This window comes from Neopelma chrysocephalum, unplaced genomic scaffold (genome assembly GCF_003984885.1).
Source record: "Neopelma chrysocephalum unplaced genomic scaffold, ASM398488v2 Primary Assembly neopelma1_42, whole genome shotgun sequence".
Classification (NCBI taxonomy): Eukaryota; Metazoa; Chordata; class Aves; order Passeriformes; family Pipridae; genus Neopelma; species Neopelma chrysocephalum.
This window is the reverse complement of record NW_020897700.1, coordinates 11,706,820-11,729,592: the sequence shown is the minus strand read 5'-3', so window position 1 is coordinate 11,729,592 and position 22,773 is coordinate 11,706,820. Positions and strand designations below refer to the sequence as shown.

At 34.8% G+C, this 22,773-nt stretch overlaps 2 protein-coding genes across 11 annotated transcripts in view; one reads left to right on the top strand and one right to left on the bottom strand.

The window, feature by feature from the left end:
- Window positions 1–16,889, top strand: part of WDR17 (WD repeat domain 17) — a 57,437-nt gene extending 40,548 nt beyond the window's left edge. For all 4 annotated transcript variants that reach the window (XM_027676692.1, XM_027676690.1, XM_027676693.1 and 1 more), the window contains 12 exons: window positions 366–498; window positions 2,079–2,170; window positions 3,282–3,381; window positions 4,489–4,628; window positions 6,875–6,895; window positions 7,871–7,982; window positions 8,699–8,840; window positions 8,923–9,025; window positions 9,906–10,007; window positions 12,284–12,379; window positions 12,559–12,742; window positions 14,408–16,889. In XM_027676692.1, the coding sequence (XP_027532493.1) occupies window positions 366–498; window positions 2,079–2,170; window positions 3,282–3,381; window positions 4,489–4,628; window positions 6,875–6,895; window positions 7,871–7,982; window positions 8,699–8,840; window positions 8,923–9,025; window positions 9,906–10,007; window positions 12,284–12,379; window positions 12,559–12,742; window positions 14,408–14,527 (1,345 nt within the window). In that variant the 3' untranslated portion in view covers window positions 14,528–16,889. The remainder of the gene's footprint in view (window positions 1–365; window positions 499–2,078; window positions 2,171–3,281; window positions 3,382–4,488; window positions 4,629–6,874; window positions 6,896–7,870; window positions 7,983–8,698; window positions 8,841–8,922; window positions 9,026–9,905; window positions 10,008–12,283; window positions 12,380–12,558; window positions 12,743–14,407) is intronic.
- Window positions 16,890–19,218: 2,329 nt separating this feature from the next.
- The window catches only part of ASB5 (ankyrin repeat and SOCS box containing 5), a 40,115-nt gene continuing 36,560 nt past the window's right edge, over window positions 19,219–22,773 (bottom strand). For all 7 annotated transcript variants that reach the window (XM_027676684.1, XM_027676682.1, XM_027676686.1 and 4 more), the window contains 2 exons: window positions 21,159–21,350; window positions 19,219–19,820 (listed from right to left, as the gene is read on the bottom strand). In XM_027676684.1, coding sequence (XP_027532485.1) covers window positions 19,693–19,820; window positions 21,159–21,350 — 320 coding nt within the window. In that variant the 3' untranslated portion in view covers window positions 19,219–19,692. The remainder of the gene's footprint in view (window positions 19,821–21,158; window positions 21,351–22,773) is intronic.

The window sequence follows — 22,773 nt, the reverse complement described above, 5'->3', positions numbered from 1 at the left end:
ATGGTGAGTTGTAGCTTCAGTCCGTAAAAGGACACAGATAAGTTAGGAAAGATGGATACTAATATCAGTTATAGTTGTCTTTTGTTACAGCCTTCTAGTTATGTTACTTTTTGTTCAGTAAGCTTTGGGATGGAACTGTGGAGGATTTCAACAATTTTGTGTACTTGAATCAAAGGGTTAAACATAAATTGGAACTTCAGCTGTGAACTCTTTAGTGCAGTATCCACAGTTTGTAAGTCTGGAAAGGCAAATGGGTTTCAGTGATCTTTATATGGCTTCATCTAACACCTATACCATAGAGATAAGTTTGGTGATTAATCATATGTGTAGATCTTTCTTGTTTATTTATTCATTTGTTTAATTAGGAGAGCTGATCAGTTAATTCAGGAAGAAAATGATGATGTCATCCCATACTGTATAGCTACTGGAGATGTGAAGAAACTAGTTTCTTTCTTTACTTTGAGAGGTCAGCTTAAAGAGGCGCTTCTTGTTGCACAGGTATTACTACATATAACAGTGGGGGGAGATGTATTTAGCTATGAGCTTATAACTCTGAATATGACAAGCATATTTAAAAGGCTTGCTCTGTTCACTTTTGCAAAGTAGTGAATAATGATACCTGAGTCTTTACTTTCATATTGTACTGCCCAGTTTTTATGCAAAAATCAAAAGAAGGTATGTCATGTTTATGTATTGAAAGCCTGATTGTTCTAAACTGCAATCACATAACCATAGTGAAAACTGATGTGTTCAATTTTGATTGAAATAGAACCTGATTTTCAACAGTCAGTATTGACCTTAACATCAAAGACGTGTAGAATTTGATTTCTCTTGCATTTCTACTGAGAAATTGTCTGTCTGAATGTTTTAGCTCATTAGCTGAATAATGTACAGAATGGAACTTCGATACATGCTTAGATTTAACAAGTTAAAATGTTGGAACCCTAAAGCAAATTAAAGCTTTAGAAAGATCCTAATTTGTCTTGTAAGAGAGATTACAGAGAAATATTACAATTCATAGAATGATCTTTGTCTCAAAGGTTTAATCAGATAATATTAAGCAACAAAATACCAGGACTTATTTTCCCTTTTAACTCAGCTCTGAGATTTAATCATGTTATCCCAGCTACACCTTAAAGCGTATGAAAGAATTCACAGAATCACAGAACCAATTAGTGTGGAAAAGACCTTTGAGGTCATTGAGTCCAACCCTTGACCAAACACCACTTTGTCCACTGATTTCATTTAACCCACACTGATCCCTTTGTATTTAATGTTAGAAATAAATTATTGCCAGACAGAAAAAAAGTTAAGCTTATGCCACTTTCTGCCACTGTATGCCAAACATTTCCAATTTGCTGTTATACCTGCTGAGAAGTATCTATAGACTTCATCTTTCACTCATAGCCACTTGCTCCTTGCGGTGTAAAAATCAAGGTTGTAATCTTCACTGTCCATTTTAAGCATATTCAAATGCTGGAAAAATCTTGCCCAAATGCATAGGAAGGAAGAAGTCTATTGCTTCTGTAGAATTTCTTGTATGGCTGGATAAAATTAGGCTAAGATGTAGCTATGAATAATAATAATAATGGCCAGTCTTCGCGAACGAAGATTTTGGGAAAGGTCTTTTACCTTTCCAGCCTGCGCAATGGATTTTTTTTAGGTGAGACACAGCCTGCGCTGAACTGAGCCCACCCTTTAATCCTAAGGTTCATCTACCAGAGCCAAGCAAGCTTGGACAATGGCAGTGAGGTCCTCAGGACATAGGTTTGTTTAGAGTGACCTTCTCATAGATGGATGGCCTCACAGGGCTAACGGGCTCCATCTGCCCGGGGGGACTGGGAATCGAACCTGGGTCGCAGCGGTGAGAGTCCCGCGTGCTAACCACTAGGCCAACCAGGGGTCCCCAGCTATGAATAAGTTCATTAGTTTAAACATTTAAGCATTTTCTTTGTTATAACTAGGCCTCAGAATTATTTTTATAGATCATAGGTTATTTTTGTTGTTGTTAAAAAAAAAATTGTATTCCGTCTTCAGTTTCAATTGTGCATTAATTAATGTTTTTTATTCACTACCAGGCAGCTTGTGAAGGAAATATACAGATGTTACCACTCTCCACAGCAAGTGGATCTTCAAATTCTGGTGGAAACAATACAGATGATTATAATGAGTAAGTTGTTCTAGTTTATATCTAAAACCTCATTTTAGTACAGAACGTAAAGTCATTAAAGGAGATAAAGCTTAGTGGTTTAATTTGGCATCAGCAATTTAGAATTAAAATATTGCATCTTCTAGTACATAGTTAATAGAGTTACTAACTATCTGATGCTACACTAATTTCCCTCTTGTGACTCCTCCTGGCGCAAAATGGATTTTTCATTTGTATGTATTATAAACGTCCTTTTCACTTGCTTGATATTTAAGATGCATTCCTATATCCTTAAATATATAGCATATTAACTTAGAACTTTTCGTAAGCAGGGTAAGATTTAGCATTAACAAGTATTTATTATCCCCTATTATTATGCATCATCTGCTCCTGGAGCTTTGCTCTTTGTCATCAGTAAAGATTCTGACAACGTACACTAAAAATCAAACTAAGAGACAGTAGTTTTAGATTAGATATTAGGAAAAAATTCTTTACTGTGAGAGTGATGAGGTTCTGGAAGAGGTTACCTAGAGAAGTTGTGGAAGCCCTACTCCTGAAAGTGTTTAATACCAGGTTAGGTGGAGCTCTGAGTAACCTGGTCTAAGGAAAGGTGTCCCTGCCCGTGGCTAGGACATGGAACTAAGTGATCTTTGAGGTCCCTTCCAACCCAAGCCATCCTATGATTCTGTGATTTTCATTGTCCATGACCTTAAAAAAAACCCAAAGCATGCACCTCTCCTTGTTTAGAACCGTGCTCAAAAACCTGAATTATATTATCAAGTTATTGGTGTAGTAACAAGTAATTTAGAGGCTGTGTAGCTGCTTCATTTACATGTGCAATTTTTGAGCAATTAGAGAAATACTTGTGCAGAGTTTACAGGTTGATTTTTCTTGCGTCAGTCTGAAGAGCCATTTCTGTACTTACGTAGATTTTGGGAAATGACCCCGGTGAGTATACACCAACCTAAGCAGTGGATGAAGCTCAAACAGATTGCATTTTTCAAGCTAGTCGTAAGTCAAATATAGCAATTTTTAGGGTACAGAAGGAAATGCGGTGAATTTTACATAAATTAAGAACCAAAGGATTCCAGCCTGAAAGTGATCTTGCAGAATTCATGTTTTGTTCTTGCAGGCTCCTGCACAAGGTCAGTAAAGAACTGGCAGATTGGTATTTTCAGGATGGCCATGCAGTGCTTGCAGCATGTTGTCATCTGGCTGTTGAAAATATAGAGGTATTATTTTTGTCTTTAATTATGAAAAAGCCAACATTGTCTTCCTTTCTCCACATGTGTTTTAAAATTTATGTATCACATTCTAAAATTCTACTTATACTTGGTATTTGATTTGTATATATTTATGCAGAGTTAGATCCTTACAGTATTAAAGTTACTAGCAAAACTTCCTTGATTCTATTAAATTCAAGATTTTTCTCACGCACAGAAAATAATATGTTGTTGTTGAATTGTATATACAGTATCTTGTTATATTAGAAAATATAAGATACTTAAATACCTTACATATATACACCTAAGTGTTACTGTTTACTGTTTATGGTGACTCAAAATAGGTATTCAGAACTCAAAGTTATTGTTCTACAGAAGATGCAATCTCTGCCTTCAAGAATTTACAGTCTAAATGAAAAAGTAAATAGGACAAAACCCCACCCCTCAGTACAAATATAAAACTGACATGTAGGAAACATTTTACTGGATTTTTCATTTTTTTTTAATTTTTATACAAATAGTTTCTTTTCCACATTCTTTCTGGACTTAACGTGTTTTCCTCCTTTATCCCCCCCAGCTAAGTATAATTTGATCTCAATCAGCTGTTCAGAGAGAAATCGAGAATCAATTAATGCTTGTATTTCAAAATAAGCATATTCCAAGTTGTTGTGTAGTCTTTTACTGTTTGACATTCTGCTATGCCTACCAGCAACTCTGGTTGGCCAGAGAGTGTAAGATCAGGAGAATCCTTCCTGGTTTCTTGTTTTTTTGAGTCTCCCTTCACTGAAAGAAAGGGGAAGTATATACTTTGAAAGTTAGTGTCATTACTTAATATTAGATGAGATTCCTATCATACTTTTTAGTTATCATATCTATGTAATCTCTTTGGTTAAATAAAGGAAGATTCTGCTAAAGGAAATCTATTCGTTTATTTAAAAACTGATTAACATGTGGTACACAGTTATTTACTCATGCAAGAGACCCAAATTATATATAATTTACTTTAAATATTGCATATTTTGTCCTTCTGTAAAAAGCATTCTCGTAAATTAATGTCATATGCTCAACATGGTGAATACCAAAAATTCTTATGATTTAATTTTTTCATTGAGCAAGCTTGCAATGGCAAACCTGATTCGTGGAAATGAACTGGAGCTGGCAGTCAGTGTGGGTACTGTCTTGGGAGAAAGTGCAGCACAAGCAACACATTATGCCCTAGAATTACTAGCAAGAAAGTGTATGGCAGTAGCAACAAGGTAAGAATTTCTTAATCCAAAGAAATTTTTTATAAATTTTTTTTCCTGACAAAACAATCAAGGTATATATCATTCTGGAACTTTTATGGAGACCAAACCACCATGGGTAGGTAGAATAAGAATTGCTGCTATTAGACCTTTGAAGTACAAGGCATGCAAATGTTCTGCATTGATCTCAAAACACGTTATGTATGCATTGTAAATGAGAGAAGAGTCATTGTCAAACAGAGTGTGAAAACCATTGAAAAACCACCAGCTACTTGGGCAATAGGTAGCACATGAAGTCCTGGTCGGTCCTGAGTAAAAATAACTGCTTCCAACAAAGTAACACTGGAATTGAATTAAAAAGTTAAAAGGGACAGAAGCTCAAGTGGGATCTGTGAAATGATTTTTAAGTACTCGTTTGAAAAATACAGAAGCTAATAGTCTGAGGAATTATTTTATATTGGTATTAGGAATACCAGACAGCTGAAAAGATTTAAGGATGAAACAGGATTACTATTTAATTCTGCAGGAGTAATTTCTCTGTTGCATATAGGGGAAACCTTCTCTGGTTTTACTTTGAAGAGTACAGCTTCTTGTTTTTTACCTACCAGTGAAAAGCAGAAAACTGTCCCAAGGTATATTTGGCAGATATAAAGGTGTTTCATAATTAATATGTCGTAGAAAAGATGTACTTAAAGAGACGCTGCAATTAAGAATCAGTTTTTCTGCTACAGTTAGTGCTAAAATATCTAGAGGCAGCCTGAGAGAAACAGTGGAACTCCTCTCTATAGAGCATTTAGCCTGCCTTAGACAATGAAGCGTTGTAGAAAAAGATAAAGTAAGAAATTGATGGCTTGCTACTTTCACTTTGCAATGATTTAGCAGGTCTGCAATGCACCAGTTTTAACAGGGTAGTTTTGGCAGCTCCAGATCCAGCTGTTAGTCTCTGAAGCTCCTTCTTTGATCTCCCTGCCTTCATTGTGAAGGGTGATTTTTATGTAGCCTCCAATAGGAAGCACTGGATGTGGAGTTAAGAAAAACAGTGTATATTTTTCCAGTTCCATAACAAAAGCTTGTTCTGATCTCAGAGCTGTAACAAGTACTTATAGTAGTATGGCATTTATGTTTAGGTACATAAAGCTTCTGCAAACTTATGGCATATGTGTACTGAAGTCTACATTGGCACATGTGGTAAAATTTTGAAATGGTGTACTGTGTACTGCCCAAGTATACATCTGCATTTCACAGTGGGCTATACTGAATACCTACTGCAGCTACAATCTGAAATCCTGGAGTCTGATTTTCAGCCATTACAGCATATTTTTTCTATTGTCTAGGAAAAGATCAGGGATTCATGAATATCTTCATATTTTGTAATAAAGAGATACTGACACAGCACAATACATCATGGTTCACTGCATTTATAAGATCATGTATGGGGAAGCTGGAGTTCCAGGTCTCTGACATTTGAAGGGTTCCCTTTTTGTTTTTATTGGTTGTTATGCTTAGAGATTTCCATCAATTGGAAACATTTCATTGTAGAGACACACTTTATTGGTGGAATGTTTCTTGGGATTTGGTTGGTTCTTTTTAAAAGAGCTCTAAAATATAAAATTTAAACAAATAAAGTCAAAACTAAGCATTCATGTCCTTCCCCAAACCTACAGCCTTGAGAAATTAACGCCTAAATAGTGTTAAAAGCAACCTTCTACTATTCAAAAGGTTAATTATATTTTACTTGAGATAATGAATTCTGCATATGCAAACTCAGCCACCTAATTTTTATCTTTATACTTGACAGTGTTTTCAGCATAATTCTTAAAAATCATTCCAGGTAATGTTACATGAGAACTTCTTTGAATTATTTTTTTTAAATAAACATTGGATTCAGATTTTGCAAAATAACTTCTAATCACATTAAAAAAGTGTTTAAATTGCTTTTGAAGATTAGCACATGTGAGTAACTGATCTTAAAAATAGTTTAAGAAACTGTGAAATATCTTATATTCTGAAAGAGCGCTTCTGTAACTTGGAAAAGTGGCTATTGCACAGTAATAGTATAACAGATATTCCAAAGACCTTTTGGCATTAATTTCTTTAGGTAGTCAAAAGGCATTGGAAAGCTATTTTTTTGTTGTTGTTAAAGTCAGTTGCCCTGACTCTTAGATTTTCTGTTGTCTTTTAATTATTTTCTCTTAGATATTTCTTCTGTAAAATAATACAAAGGTTTGTTCATTAGTGTTTCAATGTCTTCCTTTTAGCTTTCCATCACTTGGATACAGGTATTTCACTTGTTTATAGAAAGAAAGATTTGAAAAGCACATGAATTTATTAAGGGTAAAAATAAGATTAAACTAAGTATTCTCATTTTTAATTGTGATGAGTACTTGATAGTGGGATAGAAAGCAGTTACAAATATTAGACAATAGTTTACTTGAACATTTTTAAGCCAAGGACCCCAGTCTGAAAATCCAGAGGAGCTTGGTAGGATTTTTTGCCTTACATAGGAGCAAGTCAGTCTTGTGGGTCACAGGAGAAATGATGTCTGCATGAATAGAAGAGTCAGAGAACAACCAGAATAGCCAGTTATTAATATTTGAGTAGAATGATTGTTTAAGAATGATTTCCTAATATTACATGTGTTCCCTCCAGCTACTTATTGTGTTCAGGATAGGGTAACAAATGGTAAAAAGTTAGGAAAATTTCAGAAATGTCAGTTTGTTAAAACACGGTTTTCCTTTGAGAAGAATGAAAATAGGTATCACATTCTTTTCTTGTATAATCTCTCTATTTTAATGTCATAGAAGCATGCCATTCTGGATGACTGAGAGATGCTTTATGCTGATGTCATGGAGCTTTAGAGGCCTGGAAGTTTGAGGATGGTTTCATGACAGAGAACTACATAGTCATCTTTCCTTCTCTCAAATTGGATAGTTCCTACTCTCCCTTCCCATCCCTGCTCATGTATTCTTCCACCTCACTTTGAGGTGGTTCTGATGCTTTAGGATTGCACAGCTGTTTAATTCAACCAATAAAGCAACAGAAAATTCACTGATGACTTCCTCAAAAAGATAAATAGATTAAGCCTCATTTATTGCACCAAAATAGTCTTAGAGACTGAGATTGCTTCTGCACTTCTCTGGAAATAGTGTTGTTTTCAGTAAACTCTTCTTTATAAAAAGAATGTTAAAGAGAAAACAGTTTCCTCCTATTACAAACCATCAAGAGTAACTACATGTCATCTTTTGTTTGTGCAGGGATTTAGCAGCTGATCTCCTTATGATGATTCCTGATAACAAACTGCATTTAGTAAAACTATGTGCTTTTTATCCTGGATGCATAGCAGAAATAAATGACCTGCATGAAAAGGTACAATGTAAAAAAATTTACCTGAATGCTAATAAGAGGTTATGTATTGATTTGTTTACTAATTTCAAAAAACTTAAGGCCAAATAAATCTGTAGGATGAATTTGTCCCCAACAGTCTTACATACCCTTCTTTGCTCTTTTAGTCTTCATTGACTTTATTTTCAGTATTGTGCAAGAAATTTAGTTCTTTAATTCTGCTCTTGGTGTACGCTTTCCATTACACAGGTTACTTTCTGAAGTAGCTTATGATCTTCAGAATCATAAAGTCAGTATGATTTACAGCCTACTAGATATGCAGCCTAATCATGTTGTGGCAGATCAGCTTTCTTTACTAGTCTGAGTTGTTTTACATCTCATCCCTTTAATATCCTTAAATCCCTCCTTTCCTCTTCAGCAGCAGAAGGATCTTCTCTGATAACTCCCTTAAGGTTCAGGTCAGACTGCACATTTATTAAGCAGTAGTAAAATGTTCACAAAAACATTGGCAATGGAAACTGGTACTGCTTAAATTAAAGTTACAGAACCTTCTCCCCCTGTGTTGTTCTCTGTTCTAGATGGCTTTCTTAATGTGCATCATATGCAGGTACATCTTTCAAACAATGAGTCCTTCAGAGAGAATTTTTTCTTATTGTTATGTTCAAACATCAGCGTTTCTCTGCATCTTAAAGAATTGTTTGAACATTTCTGTCATTTTCTGGCAAAATGTTTTTTTCCAGTGCAATCTTCCTGATGTAGAAGAATGTATGCGGTTGGCAGAGACAATTCAGGCAGATGGAGATATATTTGAAATGATAAAGTACTATCTGTTAAGCACAGAACCTGACAGGGCTCTTCCTGTTGGCATTCAGTATGTGAAAGGTAGGTACTTGGATGAAGAAACCTTTTAAAGCATAAGTCATTTGTATAACTTGCCTCTTGAGATATTTTTATTTTTCAACAGAACAACTTTGTGGCTCAGATTGGACTTTGGATTCAGTCTTTCCATATCTTGATCTTCTAAGTTACATACGCACTGAACAATTAATGTTGCATAAATGTAGTGAGTGAGTATATTTTCATTACTTAGAAAAGTGGAACTTTCATTAAAGGAAACTTTTGGAACTTATAAACAAATATATATATATATATATATATGTAGGTGAACACTGTTACTATCACTTTTTGCTTACCAGAAGAAGGATACAAAAAGAATTTTCAGCAAGCTGGCTGATTCTCAATCTGGAGAATAGAATGTGGAATTTTCCTAAATTTTGAAGGTTTAGCAAGAAAAAAAAAAGGATATTTTACTGCTTCTTTCTCTGTGGCATATTTAGAAGGGGTGAGTCAATGTTGGTCTTATGGGAAGACCTTCACTTTGATCTGTTCTGGTTTCAGTTTCCTGAAGAAAAAGAACAGTGGAACTACACATAATGTGGGCTTTTGTGTCTAAGTGTTAAGAAAAGTTGAGCTGCCACTCTCAGTATTAACTCTATAATAGTTGGAAGCTGTGGTTCATCTTTATGACAGATAGTTGAAACTAGGCCTAGATGCCTACACAAGTGTACATATGAAGAACTAAAAGGAGAAAAAAGCTGGGGAAATTTGGTGAAACTGAAGTCTGCACTAATATTTGGGGCAATTTTATTTCCATTTAGAATTCTACCACATTCAAAGCTGAGTGTTGTTTTTGTAACTTTACATGATTGCGCTTAAAAACTGTGTTGTATCTGCCATTTAAAATTTAACAATGGAGATGAGTGTAAAACACACAGAGTCTGTTTTAACAACTCCGTGACATAGAAAATAAGCATAATCAGCAAACATACATTCTCCACAGAAGGTGGATGGATAAATTAGGTTTTAACATTATAATGTGAATGTGAGTTTGTTTAATGTTTTGGAAATGCTTGTTGTTTTTCATGATTAATACTTGTCCATTTATAGGTTTCGGAATGAGTTGCTGATTTTGTGTGGTTACATTGGTGCTTTACTTGCTATCAGAAGACAGTACAATAGCATTGTACCTGCACTGTATGAGTATACAAGGTAATATTATGTTTTCACTTACACTGAGAAATCTCAGACCTTATTATGACATATACCATACATTGCTGCCACTTCCCCTTAACCTCCCCTCCAAAAAAGAAAAAGAAAACCAAAAACAACCAAGTTCCCAGTTTTGTTATAAAGCTGTAAGGGTGTAGACATGCTTGCATGCAGAACTTTCTTTACTTTCTTTATGCGTTATACGCATAAAAGTTTCTGAGGTAACGCAATGAGTCTGAAACTAGGATATCAGTCAAACTCTTGAGTTCTGTAAAAAAACAATTTTTAGAAGTAGATGAGTATTCAGCATCACCTCCATGCATGACTGACTGTATATGGACAGTAACACTTCTAATTTGTATCTACCTGTAGACCATTTGCCAAGACTTGCTCTGTAGCAACAAGGACAAGCTTTGAATTTGGAGTTCATGACTGGGCACTAGCTTGATTTTCAACAAGAAACCTGATTTTGCCTTCTGTTACTCAGGGAACTAATATCTCCAGACATTAATACACTTAACCTTGCCTACTTGATCTGACCTGGCCTGGTCCTGCCAGCTTGGTGCAGCTCAACCCCAACTGATCACCTGACTATACCTGACCGGACTAGGCCCACCTGACTAGACTTGACTGACTTGAATCAGCTCAGCCTGACCCAGTTGTCCTGACCTGACCTGACCTCAACCACTACACGTGACCCAACTTTGTCCACTTGACTTGACCAGACTTGGCCTGACCCATCCCAATCTGGCTTGGCCCAACTCACTTGACCCTACTCAACCTGACCTGCTTGATTTCACTTGGTACACCTGACTTCATCTGACCCCACTTGAACTTGAACCAACTAACTTGGACTAGAAAACAGAAAGATTAAGATGAATCATCTTTATCTTATATGGTAAATAAAATAGACTTACATGGCATACTTTAGTATTCCTTCCTCAGAGTATAACCACGATTGTTTAGTCTTCCTGTCTGGTTCAGTAATGATATCCAGCTGACTTATTTCCATTTCTCCTTCACTGTTGGGTCTGTCAATTCCTCTTGGTTTTGTCACCTAACTTGCTGAGTAGCAAGGCCAGCTCCAAGGCCAGCTCCAAGGTGTCACTGATTTCACAGTGAAAGCTGTGCTGACATTATTCCAGCAGTTACTCCTGCATTAGCTGCTCTAACGGACTCCTGTAGCTTTGCTAATAATTTCAACTCCTTTATCTCTTCATCAAGGATAAATGTTGTGTATATGTTGTTCAGTCCTTTCACACCTCACTAGAATTGTGACCTTTCCTACACTTCCTGATATTTTATCAGAATTGCCTACCGAGGATAATTAAACAACTTAATATGTCTTTCCTCTTAGCCATCCTCATGGCTGAAACTTGGTGAGAGGATTGGGAAAAGGGAAAAAGAGCATTTTTTTGTTGTTTTTGTTTTGTTTTGTTTTGTTTTTTCCTGAACCTCCAGAAATAACAAGATGAAATACAAGCTTTTACAGAAGGGCTATTCTGATATGTATATTGACAGACTAGTAATACGCAGTCTTTGATACTCAGTTTTTGATACTTTTGGCTGTCAGGCTTTCAATTTTCCTGGGATATAAAGAACCACAGAACAATACAGCTGTAAGGTTTATTCTTGGATTGCCCAATATCTTCAGGATTCATAGATTTTTAGATTTCAGCCCATTTTAAACTGGACACTTAAATGCTTACCTACAAGCTGGACTTTTTAGGGCATCCCAACACAAATGAAAGGTGGCTGAATTAGGTCAGGTAGTAAGTGTCCCTTATTTTATATTTTGATAAATAAAAAATGTGTCCACTGCAAGGGTTTTGAAACTGTTTTCCACAAGTAAAACCAGGCTGTCCCAGAGCATGTGTTGAACCATTTCTCTAACTATACTTTTACCATATCTACTATATATAGGCAAAATAGGTCCTTAATTTTAGTAAAGCTGACATTATTAAGAAATAAGAACACATATAGCCTTAAGATATAGAATGGCCTCAAATTAAAAAAAAATAAAGCTAATTAAATAAGGTGTAAATAGGAATAATTAAAATAAAATTTAAATGAAAAGGTATACTTTTATATCTAGTATTAATATTTATAAGGTTTAATATAGCAATTATTGTGAAGGATCAATTTATTTCCATCAAGTTATTTCCATATCCAATCAGAAATAATTTTTTATTACTAATGTCTATCTTGTTTTGCTTCTAAGAAAATACTCATTGTTAGAATTAATTTGGACTTTGATTACTTTTATTTCTTTTCAGTCAGCTTTTAAAAAGACGGGAAGTATCCGTACCTTTGAAAATTGAACAGCTTTCTGAGGAATTAGATGCATGGAGAGCTTGCACACAATTAAACAAGTAGGTGGAAAAATATAAAATTACCATGAGTAAGACTGGCAGTATTTAACTGTTTAATTGTAAATTTATTTTCTTTGTAAAATATGAATATGACTGGGGGGAAAAACGTGCTTTTTGTCTCTTAATTTCTAAAACAAATTAAGAAGTATAGTTGAAAACCAAATATCTTTTGTTCTTAGGTCTAGCGATGAACTGCCATGCACCCCACCATCTGAATCACAGAGAGCGGTGTATTCAGTGCTCGTATCACGAATTCAGGAGGAGCCTCTGAAAGGAATGGTTGGGCCAGACTGTGTCACTGGATCAAATCTTCCTAGTCATTCAGATGTTCATATCTCTTGTTTGACAGGGCTAAAGATACAGGTACGGCTTCAGAGAGCTGAAGTGTTCTTTCTTGGTGATAGCAATGACTAGTTGTGAGGCTGCCATAAATCTAAGGTCCCATCCATCATTTAGGAGGAAAAATGTTTACCCTGTTCTCACAGTAGCAGAGTTAAAGATGACAAACGCTGACATGTGCTATGTAAGAAAGGCTGCGTAAAGAATTGTCCAATCAAATAATTGTCATTTCCCAAATCCAAAACATTTTAATTTCCATGTGAAAGACAGATTTCCTTTGCCAGATGTTCTGCCTGAAGTGCATGTAAATTATTGCCTACTACCTCACCACAGCTTGAATAAAAGCCAGGATATTATTTTTCTTCAAACACATACTAACATTTTTGTGGTGTTGGTATTTATCACTATGGAAATACAAACTTGCAATTCGTGACTAATTAAAGCCAGATATTAGCAGACTAAATATTCAAAGATATTTATTCATCACTCATATGGAGCTTTATGACACATTAGTCCTTATAACGCCTCTTTGGTATATGTTGTTATTTCAATAAAGAGAAAATTGACAGATCCTGAAAACACTACTCCTGTCTCCAGGTAGTGCCTCAGTGTGAATTTACTCTCTTAGATGATACTGTCTCCTCTGTCCAGTGCAAGATGCCAGCCCAAAGAGTAACAGGGTGGTTCCAGGATAGTTTTGTGTCAGAACTTGGACATTGCAAAATGCTAGTGGGATTTTTGAGGTAAACAAAATTTACAGCTGCACCCCATCAATCAAAAAAAAACTTGCTGTCAACACTTTCACATTAGATCAGTGGTCTCTGGCTATGGCTGTGCTCTCAACATGTGCTAACAGCCACGTAAAGCTGCCATTGTTATAATCCATTCAACACGCACAGCAAATATGGTGTCACCATCTTGTCATCTACAATATCCTTATTTCCAGATTATTGTACATTAGGAGTCATTGCTTTAGGCATGCAGATCAGCTCACAAATCACTTAGTTAATACTAAGGTGTATAGTAGCCTAATTGCATTGGGTTTACAAGTTCTAAGTAGCAAGTTTGGAGAGCTCAACCCTTTAAGAAAGCGTTTAAACTGAATTACACCTTTGAGACCAGATTTTGTCAAATGAATAAATTGCCAAATAGCTCTTCTTCCATCAGATAAATGAGTATTTTTTCCTTTTCGTAGTGAGCATTTGAAATTATTCTGTAGACTCCATGTTTTCAAACAATTCATGGATGCATTATATTGGGGTTTTTTGTAGATAGGAAAAACCACAGATCAGCACAGATTATGACAGACACCATGAGGCATGGACAGTATTCTGAAGGAAGAAAGCTTGTTACCTGAGTTTCTAAATCAGGCTACATTAAACTCTGGAATAATTGACAAGCATATATATAATAATAGTAAAATATATTATTAAAAATCAAACTAAAAATTTAAATATTATTAAATGTTGGGTAGCCAGGTTTGGGAACATAGCAAGTTCACTCAATTTATAATGTGTAACTGTTATCAAAGTTGTAAGTTGGGGGGGTACAATTTTTTGCATGAAGGTTAGTTGTAAAGAAGATTTTCGTGTTCTTCTCAGATAAAATGTGCTTTCTGCTGTGGTGGCTTTTACACAATACCTGTGTGCTTTCTTTTTCTTTCCCTCTCCAAACATTTTTGCTGTATAGGGTCCAGTGTTCTTCCTTGAAGATGGAAAATCTGCTATTTCACTGAATGATGCTTTGATGTGGGCCAAAGTCAATCCTTTTTCACCACTAGGAACAGGAATACGACTTAACCCATTTTGATGAGGTGGTGTTTCCTCTGTACTTTGTAGTGCTTAAAATAACACTCTAGGGGTTAATACTGATTTAACCTTGATCAAAGGACAGAAAGTGGTAGTTGATTCCTCCTGAAGGGCAAGTACTTGAACTTTGAAAATTGTAAGTGAGAGCAAGAAAAGAATTTCTATACAAATGTTTGTTGAAAATCCAAAGAAAAAAGTTATTTGATAATCCAAAGAAAAAGTCCGAACTTCATATACAGCCATGTCTTTTTTTTTTTTCAATAAGAACAGTGTTGTCAGACAATACAGACATATTTTAGTCAACTCTGTGTGAATAGATGCCTTGTAAAGGGAGTAAGCAACTATCTGCACATTATCAAAATATTGATAACAAACTGTGAAATCCATAAACACACTCCCAAATACATAATAATAGAATCACTTTATTGATACCTACTGCAACCTGTTTTTAGAAGGACTGGAATACTGTGGCTCTTTCACACATTGTGTCCCCCTTTTTAATTTTAACTAATTTTTCACACAGGGTTCTAGAGTAAAAGTAAAATTTAAAGAGTAGATTATTTTTTTCATCCATTTGTTATTGTGCTTATTAGCAGTACAAATAGCAGTTTACTTATGTTTTGTTTAGAGAGTTTTGAATATCTACATTACAAAATTCTGTTTTCTAATAGGATCATTTTCGGCAACTGTCCCCTTTATATTTTCACTGGAGGCTAAAATGAATTTATAAAACTGTTTTGTTTTTTTTAAACAAAGGGTTTGTAAGGAACAAACAGCAAATTTATTGCAATTATTTAACTGTGATATGTATACTTAAAATACTTGTTTTCTTTTTACATTTTGTATTAGTTATAAACATGCATATAGTATGACAAACCAGAAGTAAATACCTGTGCATATATATTTTTATTTACTAAATCTGTGCTCAAATGGAAAAAAATAGTTATGGCAATAGAACACTAAGAATATTTAAACTTTAAAGCTGTGTATAGTATGGAATTTAATATAAGGAAAATATTATACTTATTTATTATTAATAATTCTTATAATCAGAATTACCTGTAGAAAAGATGCCTTGGTTACAATGTTCTTTATTAGTTTAATTGCTGGCACTTAAGCAGAAATCTACTTTATCTCTTGTTACAGTTTTTGCTGCTGCTTTAAAATAAATTTTAAAGTTTATTTAAAATCCTGATAATTACATGAAATGTAAAGAAGTTGCAATTAAAAATTGGCAGAATTATTTTAATAGAAGCTGTTGTAAAACTGGTAATAATAGCAGGTCTCTATTTATCAGACCCTGTAGACAATCCTCAATACAGAGGTAAGCCATGCCCTCATTTAACTAGAAATAACAGTGCCACCATGCTGGAAAGGTGGGATGGAGACTAGAAATAAAAAAATACGAGGTTGTTTTTCCCCCTCTTTAAAAAGGTAAAATTTCATTCTGGCAATGTTCTAGAGTATTATTACAGGGTTTCTGGTGTAAGAATAAATTGGAGGGGGGGAGGCAAGACTTAGCTGTTTTGTAGCCTAAAACCCCCCATTTTTGTACGTACTTGGATGCTGGAACAGAATGTTTTACTATCTGCAGGTATTCTTTGGAAAATGATTTTCCTTTTTTTTAACTCCATGGAGCCTGGCAAAGAAGAATTGGGTTTCAGAAGTCAAAATTCGTAGTTTTTGAAATAATTTTCCATCAGTCAGTATCTGATATCTGCTCCTGTTAAATGAAAGACTAGTTGTCTTTTAGCATATAAATTGTATAACTTGATATATAAAAGTTGTTAATGCAGAAGTGCAGAGCAACGGTAAGAACATGTAGCCCCATGACTGGTGATTGGAATCTGAACAATTGACTCAACTGCTATTCTACTATATTTAAAATCTTTTGCTGTATCATAAGGACTTTTACCAATATTTCACAGTTTAAATAACTTACAACGTGTAGTATAAGTACATCAATGTGTTGCATATAAATTGTGCCTTAACATGGAATCTTGGGCAAATCTACTCCCTCTTTAGAATGTGAGGGTTAGGAATTCTTTCATTGCTAAAATATAAAAATTAAGTCAGAGAGCATTTTTTATATTTGGGATGAATCAGGAAACAGTCATTGTGAATAACATGAGGTTGCATTTTCCTTATAGTTGTTTGTACCCCATGTGTTGAGTGAGGGGAATATGCAGAAAAGGTTGTAATTGTGTCTACTGCTACAGCTGTGGTTGCAACTGTCAAACTATGAATTCATCATTTTCATAATTAATTTCAGATTGTTTGCTACTATGTGACTTCATTGTCTGGCACAGCAAGTCAAATACAGATATTTCTCCCTTAATATTAAAGAATACTTTGTCTTCAAATTATTGTTTGACTCTTCTGTAAAAGTCTTATTTCCATTTGAATGAAGAAAGGTATCAAGCTATCCAGCTAGTGCATTCCAATTACTATTAAATCTCAGTTAAATTTAACATCACTTTATTCCCCCAAACCAAATCCATTGTAATATTGAAAGAATCTGTCCAACATTACTGACATGTTTATAAGCTTCACAGACAGCTTCACTGGCAGCTGCAGTCACAGATATGAGATGTGACACTTTAAATCCATGTTGTTGGACTTTTTCACTGGGTAAAATAATTTCAATCCAGAATTACAAATTAAGATTACACTAATGAAAGAAACTCCATTCTTAACGCAGAAAACAAAGAGTCTAGAAACCTTTTTCAGAACAGGCATTAGGTTATCTTAAAAACTTGAAGTTACATGTTTATGTAGGAAGGAAATGAAATCCAGGATCATCTTTGCTCCAGATAAAAATTACAAAAGACATGGAGCAGAGAGCAGATTCACAACAGCAGTGCTGAGGACCACATAAGTCAGCATATGATGAGATGAAGTACACTTTCTGATTTAGTGAAAATTTTGCATACAGCCGTTGTATTTTGTGGCTTTTACTTACACGTTGTTGTACCCTGTGTGGGGCTGCCGTGCCGGCGCTGGGCCAGACGGTGCCGAGCAGCCCCTGCAGCCCCCCCTTCCCTGTGCTTTCTCAGCCTCTTTTGTCTCAGGAGTGCTTTTTGAGCCTGCCTATAGGATTTCACTGTTGGATTTCTTTCCAGAATTGGCATATTATGCTTTTTTTTTTTTAATTAAAATGTCCTGTGATACTGTTTTAGTGGTCTAAAAATTCATATAATAAGAGCTATTCCAACCTGTAAAGAATGTTTCTTCCAAACTTGGATGTGCTGTAGTAGTCTTAAAGAGTGCTCTGACCTGGGTAATTTTTTTTTTTTGCTTCAGCTCCTGATTCCTAATATTTTATTACATTACTTTGTCTGAGTCAAACTTGAAAAGTACTGTGGACACCTAACGGGGAGGATCTACATTATCTCATTCTACACAGAGAAGTTCAGCAGTGCCACAGTTGGCTTGGCGGTTTGAAGTTGGCTTGTTTGTCAAAGTAACACACAGTACTGGTATTGTACATAAAACCACAAATTGCTAGGTTTTGATGGAAACCAAAACCACCCAACTCACTCCATAACAGTCTGGATGTTATGGACTCCTAAGCAGCTCCTCTTACTTGCATTTGACTTTCCTTTACAGGGATTTCAGAAGAGACCCCTAACTAGAGTTTTTGCAGGGAACAGAAGAAAATTAGGATTTTTTAACAAGGGCAAGTGCTGGACAGCTGCATTTTTTATTAGGGTGGATGTAATTTAGCAACTGACTAAGCATTCCTCTTTGTGAAAGCTTCCTCTATAGTTAGTTCCTCACTTAGTATCTTTCCAGTAAGAACATAAATACTGGAAGGAGTCACTGAAAAGGAATGGAATAGGGTGAATCACCAAGGGCAAGTGGCAAATTACCAGGTGTCTTATGCTTTGGTTTGCAGGAATTGAGTATAAGTCACTGAGAGTGTAATTTGTTCTCAAAGGAACACCAAATGAGAAGACTGAGAGGAGGAGCATTGCATTTCAGTGTAGTCAGATCACATTTTTTGACAAGACAGGCAATCACCAAAATGCAAGGGCATGAGCAAGGCAGAAATCTTTGGGGTTTTCTAATGTCTCTTGCGGGTGTCAGCATTCCTTCTCTGGCTGGAGTCGAACAATAAAATTTCAACCTGTTCATAGAAATGCCTGCTAGAGCATTCTGGGATTTTGCAATATGATTTTTGGAGCTGGGTAATTGTTTATAAACCAGGCAGCAAGAGAAATAATGTCTTTTCAAGAGTGATAACCCTCCTGATACAGAGAACTGATGTATTTCTGGAACCTTGAATCCACCTCCTGAACTTTAGCTTGAAGATTCATTATCCACATCTCCACAATATGCCTTCAGAAACCTCACAGAAATACTGCACGTTAAAGTATGCCTTTCCCTGAGGCAAATAATTATTTAATATGGGAATGAGCTGTGATACAGCATTGTTATGAAAAGATAAGGAAAGAGCCCATATGATTTTGTTTTACAAGAGGAGATCAAAAGTACCTCAGCATTAAGGCTTTTGAGAAATATTCCTCTGGAATTTTTAAAGCTATGAATTGTATCAATAAACAGAGATTCTATAAAAAACAGAGATCATGTTCACAGCAGCTTAATTCCATTTCCACAGCACAGGCAGTGAGGAAGAATAAAGGAAGTTTTTCATTAATTAATCGTCTATATAAAGAAAAAGAAAAAAAATGACATCCAATCGTTTTATTTTTATCAATGTATATAGTGCACCTATCACCAAGTCTTTTTAGATACATGAACAATAGAAATTTAAAAACACATACAATACTGACTCCAAATGGACAAACTTAACACATAATAATGAAGAAACTCTTTGTGGTTCAGGTGTGTCAAAGAGATTTTAAAAATATAAACACAAAATTAACAGCACTAAAGCTATTGAGTATTAGGGTAAAGCTATATAATCACATCCCAGAGTATCAGCACACTTATTCAATTCAGCTTTATTAGCACCATGGTACTAGTTGCTGAATGGCTCCCAGTTACTATTACATTACCAAAACCAGATGTCAAAGATACAATTTTTTTAAGCAATATGCAAAAGGCTCTTTTTCCGCCCAGCAGTTCTTTAGATAAAATGTACAATAAACAGAGAGAAGAAAAAGTACTTGCTATTTAAGTTTCTAACACTTAATTACTATATTATCTGTACTGTAAGAAATTCTTCAGTATTGTTGGCAACTGGAGTTGTGGAACAAGATGCAGTCTAGCTCTTCCTATGTAATTTCGGATACGTAGTCGGCAGAGCTGACACAGAGAGGATGGTGTGGCTGCAAACAATAAAGGAAGGAGTTTAATTGCACAACAATAAAAGCCAGGACTTTGTTTTACAGCAGTCTTGCACAATAATGGGATTTCTTTAAAAAAAATTTCACATTTTGCAAATTTGGCCTTTTTCTTCATTTCTTTTCCTTCATTGCCTTTCTACCCTCAAAGATAAAGGCTGGGGCTGCTAAAACCTTGTTCATAGTTAGGGAAATACTGAAAAAAGCAAGGTAAGGTCAGTGGTTTTAATTTTAAATTAAAAACCTGCTCCCAGAAAATAACTTTAAAAACTGCAAGGTTGCTGTTTTTTTTTTTAAATTCACAGAACAGATGACGTACCTGCTACAGCACTACAAGCTGCACTACTGATGCATCACTGCATCAAGAATAAGCAGCGAAAATACCCCAAGCCCCTGGTTCATGTTCGGTGATCTTACTAGCTCATCATAATGCCTCTATGCCTCCGCCCTCCAACTACCTCAAAATGAACATTGCAGTTTTCTCTGGACAATAAACCCATATTTGTTTCTTGCCAAGTAATTTTTTTTGACATCTTTGCTGTGACTTTCAAAAATACTTTAGTCTTGGTAAATCTGTGAAAACCTACAGGTTTTAGAGGGATTTTATTAATAGCATTCAGACTACAGAGTTGTTTCCTTGAGTTCACCTCTAAAGAGATGCCCACAGTTATTGAAATAGTTTCTTTCTCTTGTAGCTTATTTTTACATTATACATAGGTCAGTCTGAACAAATCCAGTTCCCTTAGGAATATTCTCTCTCCAAGGCAACAGACCTTTAAGAGTTTTGAGGGACTCTTGAGTGTCGACTCCTATTTCTCAGGTTCTTATAATTTCATAAAGAAAATTTAGAAAATGAAATTTTTTATACTTTTTGCCCACAATAAAAATAAAGTCATTTATATACACTTAAAAATATATTTTTAAAGATATTGTGACAGCTGACCAAAATGAAATATATTTTTAATCTGAAATTTAAATACTCAGTTTCTTTTTAACAAGGTCTGTAACGGCCAATAAAAATGTAGCTTTAAATGTTGACTTGTGTAAACACCCAAAAAACGTAAGATTATAGTTTTTCAGCTTGTATAAATTTTGATGCTGCTTGGTCAATGGGCTCTATTGAGCCTGAGACAAAATATTCCTGAGTATTTTTATAGTTAAAAAGGAAATTACCTGAATGCTAATATATTCATTTAATAAAGCACAATGTAACATCTATAACATGGGTTGTTTAGGTTGTTGAGTTGGGGTTTTTTTGGGTGGGTTTAGGTTTTTTTTTAATAATACAAGTTACAGTTGCAAAAACATACACATAAAACTTACCTTCATGAAAGAGCAGCAGTCTCTCCACTAAACTGCTAGGAGCAGCTAAATCAACAGGCCTCTCAAAATCTGAATTTTTGGCATTTATGTCTGCCCCAAATTCAAGGAGTAAGTTTACGATCTCTGTACTAGAATGCTGGGCAGCAGCATGGAGTGGAGTTTGTAAATGCTTTCCTTTCTGCACATTGGCACCTGGTGGGTAGATGCACATAAAGAGATGTCAGAAGAGATTAATTAAAATTGCCATTGAGTAAAGATGGGGCTACAAAATAAACAAAAAACCCCACTGTCTTAGAATGCTGCAGTGCATTTAGCCACTTTATTAATTCCATTGCATAGAACTACAGCTAACCATATCAATACAGGTTTTTTTTATCCTATGTTTTATTACCTAAGTACAACCAGATAAAAAGAAAAATCAGATCAGGTCACATGAGCATCATTGTTGCCCTAATTATAAAAAAGTACTTTTTGTACACATTTACAAAAATTTGCACTACATAAAAATATACTTTCCTTATTTGAATATTTTTAAAAAATCACTAAACTGAGATTTTGTATGTATATTTTTATACGTACAACAACTCAAAAAGGATGCTTTATAGTTTTTCGTGTGTTGAAGCTGGCAAAGGGTTTGTAATAGACTCCCCATCCCATCCAACCTTTATCAAGGATTTATCTATAAATGACTTAATTTAAATTAAGGTAGGATACGCAGTCAAGAAAGCTAATAGGGAAAAAAACCCTGTACTATTAATTCTCCCAATCATGGAATTCTAATCATTACACTTTTATATTCAGAAAGAATTGTTAACTTATTTTAAATTAAAATTGATTAAATTAATTTGCAGTAATGCATTCATATTCAAGAAAAAAAATCCATATAACAGTTAAACCAAACCAGCCAGTATGGAAGAATTTCCCTTACAGGCAAGCTGATAGACTCCCTAAAACTGAGTTTGCCCCAACAGTTTTCTAGATTATTCTAGTAGAATAAAAACCCAGACTTCTTAAGAGAGATTTGCTGATCTTGTGAGACCAAAAATAAGCTTGTGTACCAACTTTACTCCCTGAACCAACACTTTTTGCCTTTTAAATTCCCTTTTGAGTAAAATAATTTATTAATGTCACAGGCCTAGCAATTAGATTTGAAGTCTGAACAACTCACTATTCTCAATAGTAACAATTTGAGAATACTTCTGCAGTTCCATTTTCTTGCTTATTTCATTGTCTGTTTGCTTTTCAACTTCTAATACATTCTTACAAACCAATAAAATGTGAAAAAATTCAGACTTAAGTAGTTACTTATATTCTCAGTTTACATATCCTTTTCTATTCCAGGGAGCCAACATATGTAGAATATGCCATTCTATTACTTTTTTTTATGTATGGTAGTATTTGAATCCCAAAATATGCTAATTATACTTTTGCTGTTCTTAAATATGAAAAATCATGACATAGGATAATTAATCCTCTAAAGAGACTGAATCAATGAGAAACAATTTAACTGCTTAAGTTCTAAATATAACATGCAATCAGCTAGAAAAACAATTCTGGAGCAATGATAGCAAGGCTGAATTATTCTTATATATATTTTTTCCTTCATTGTGCTACA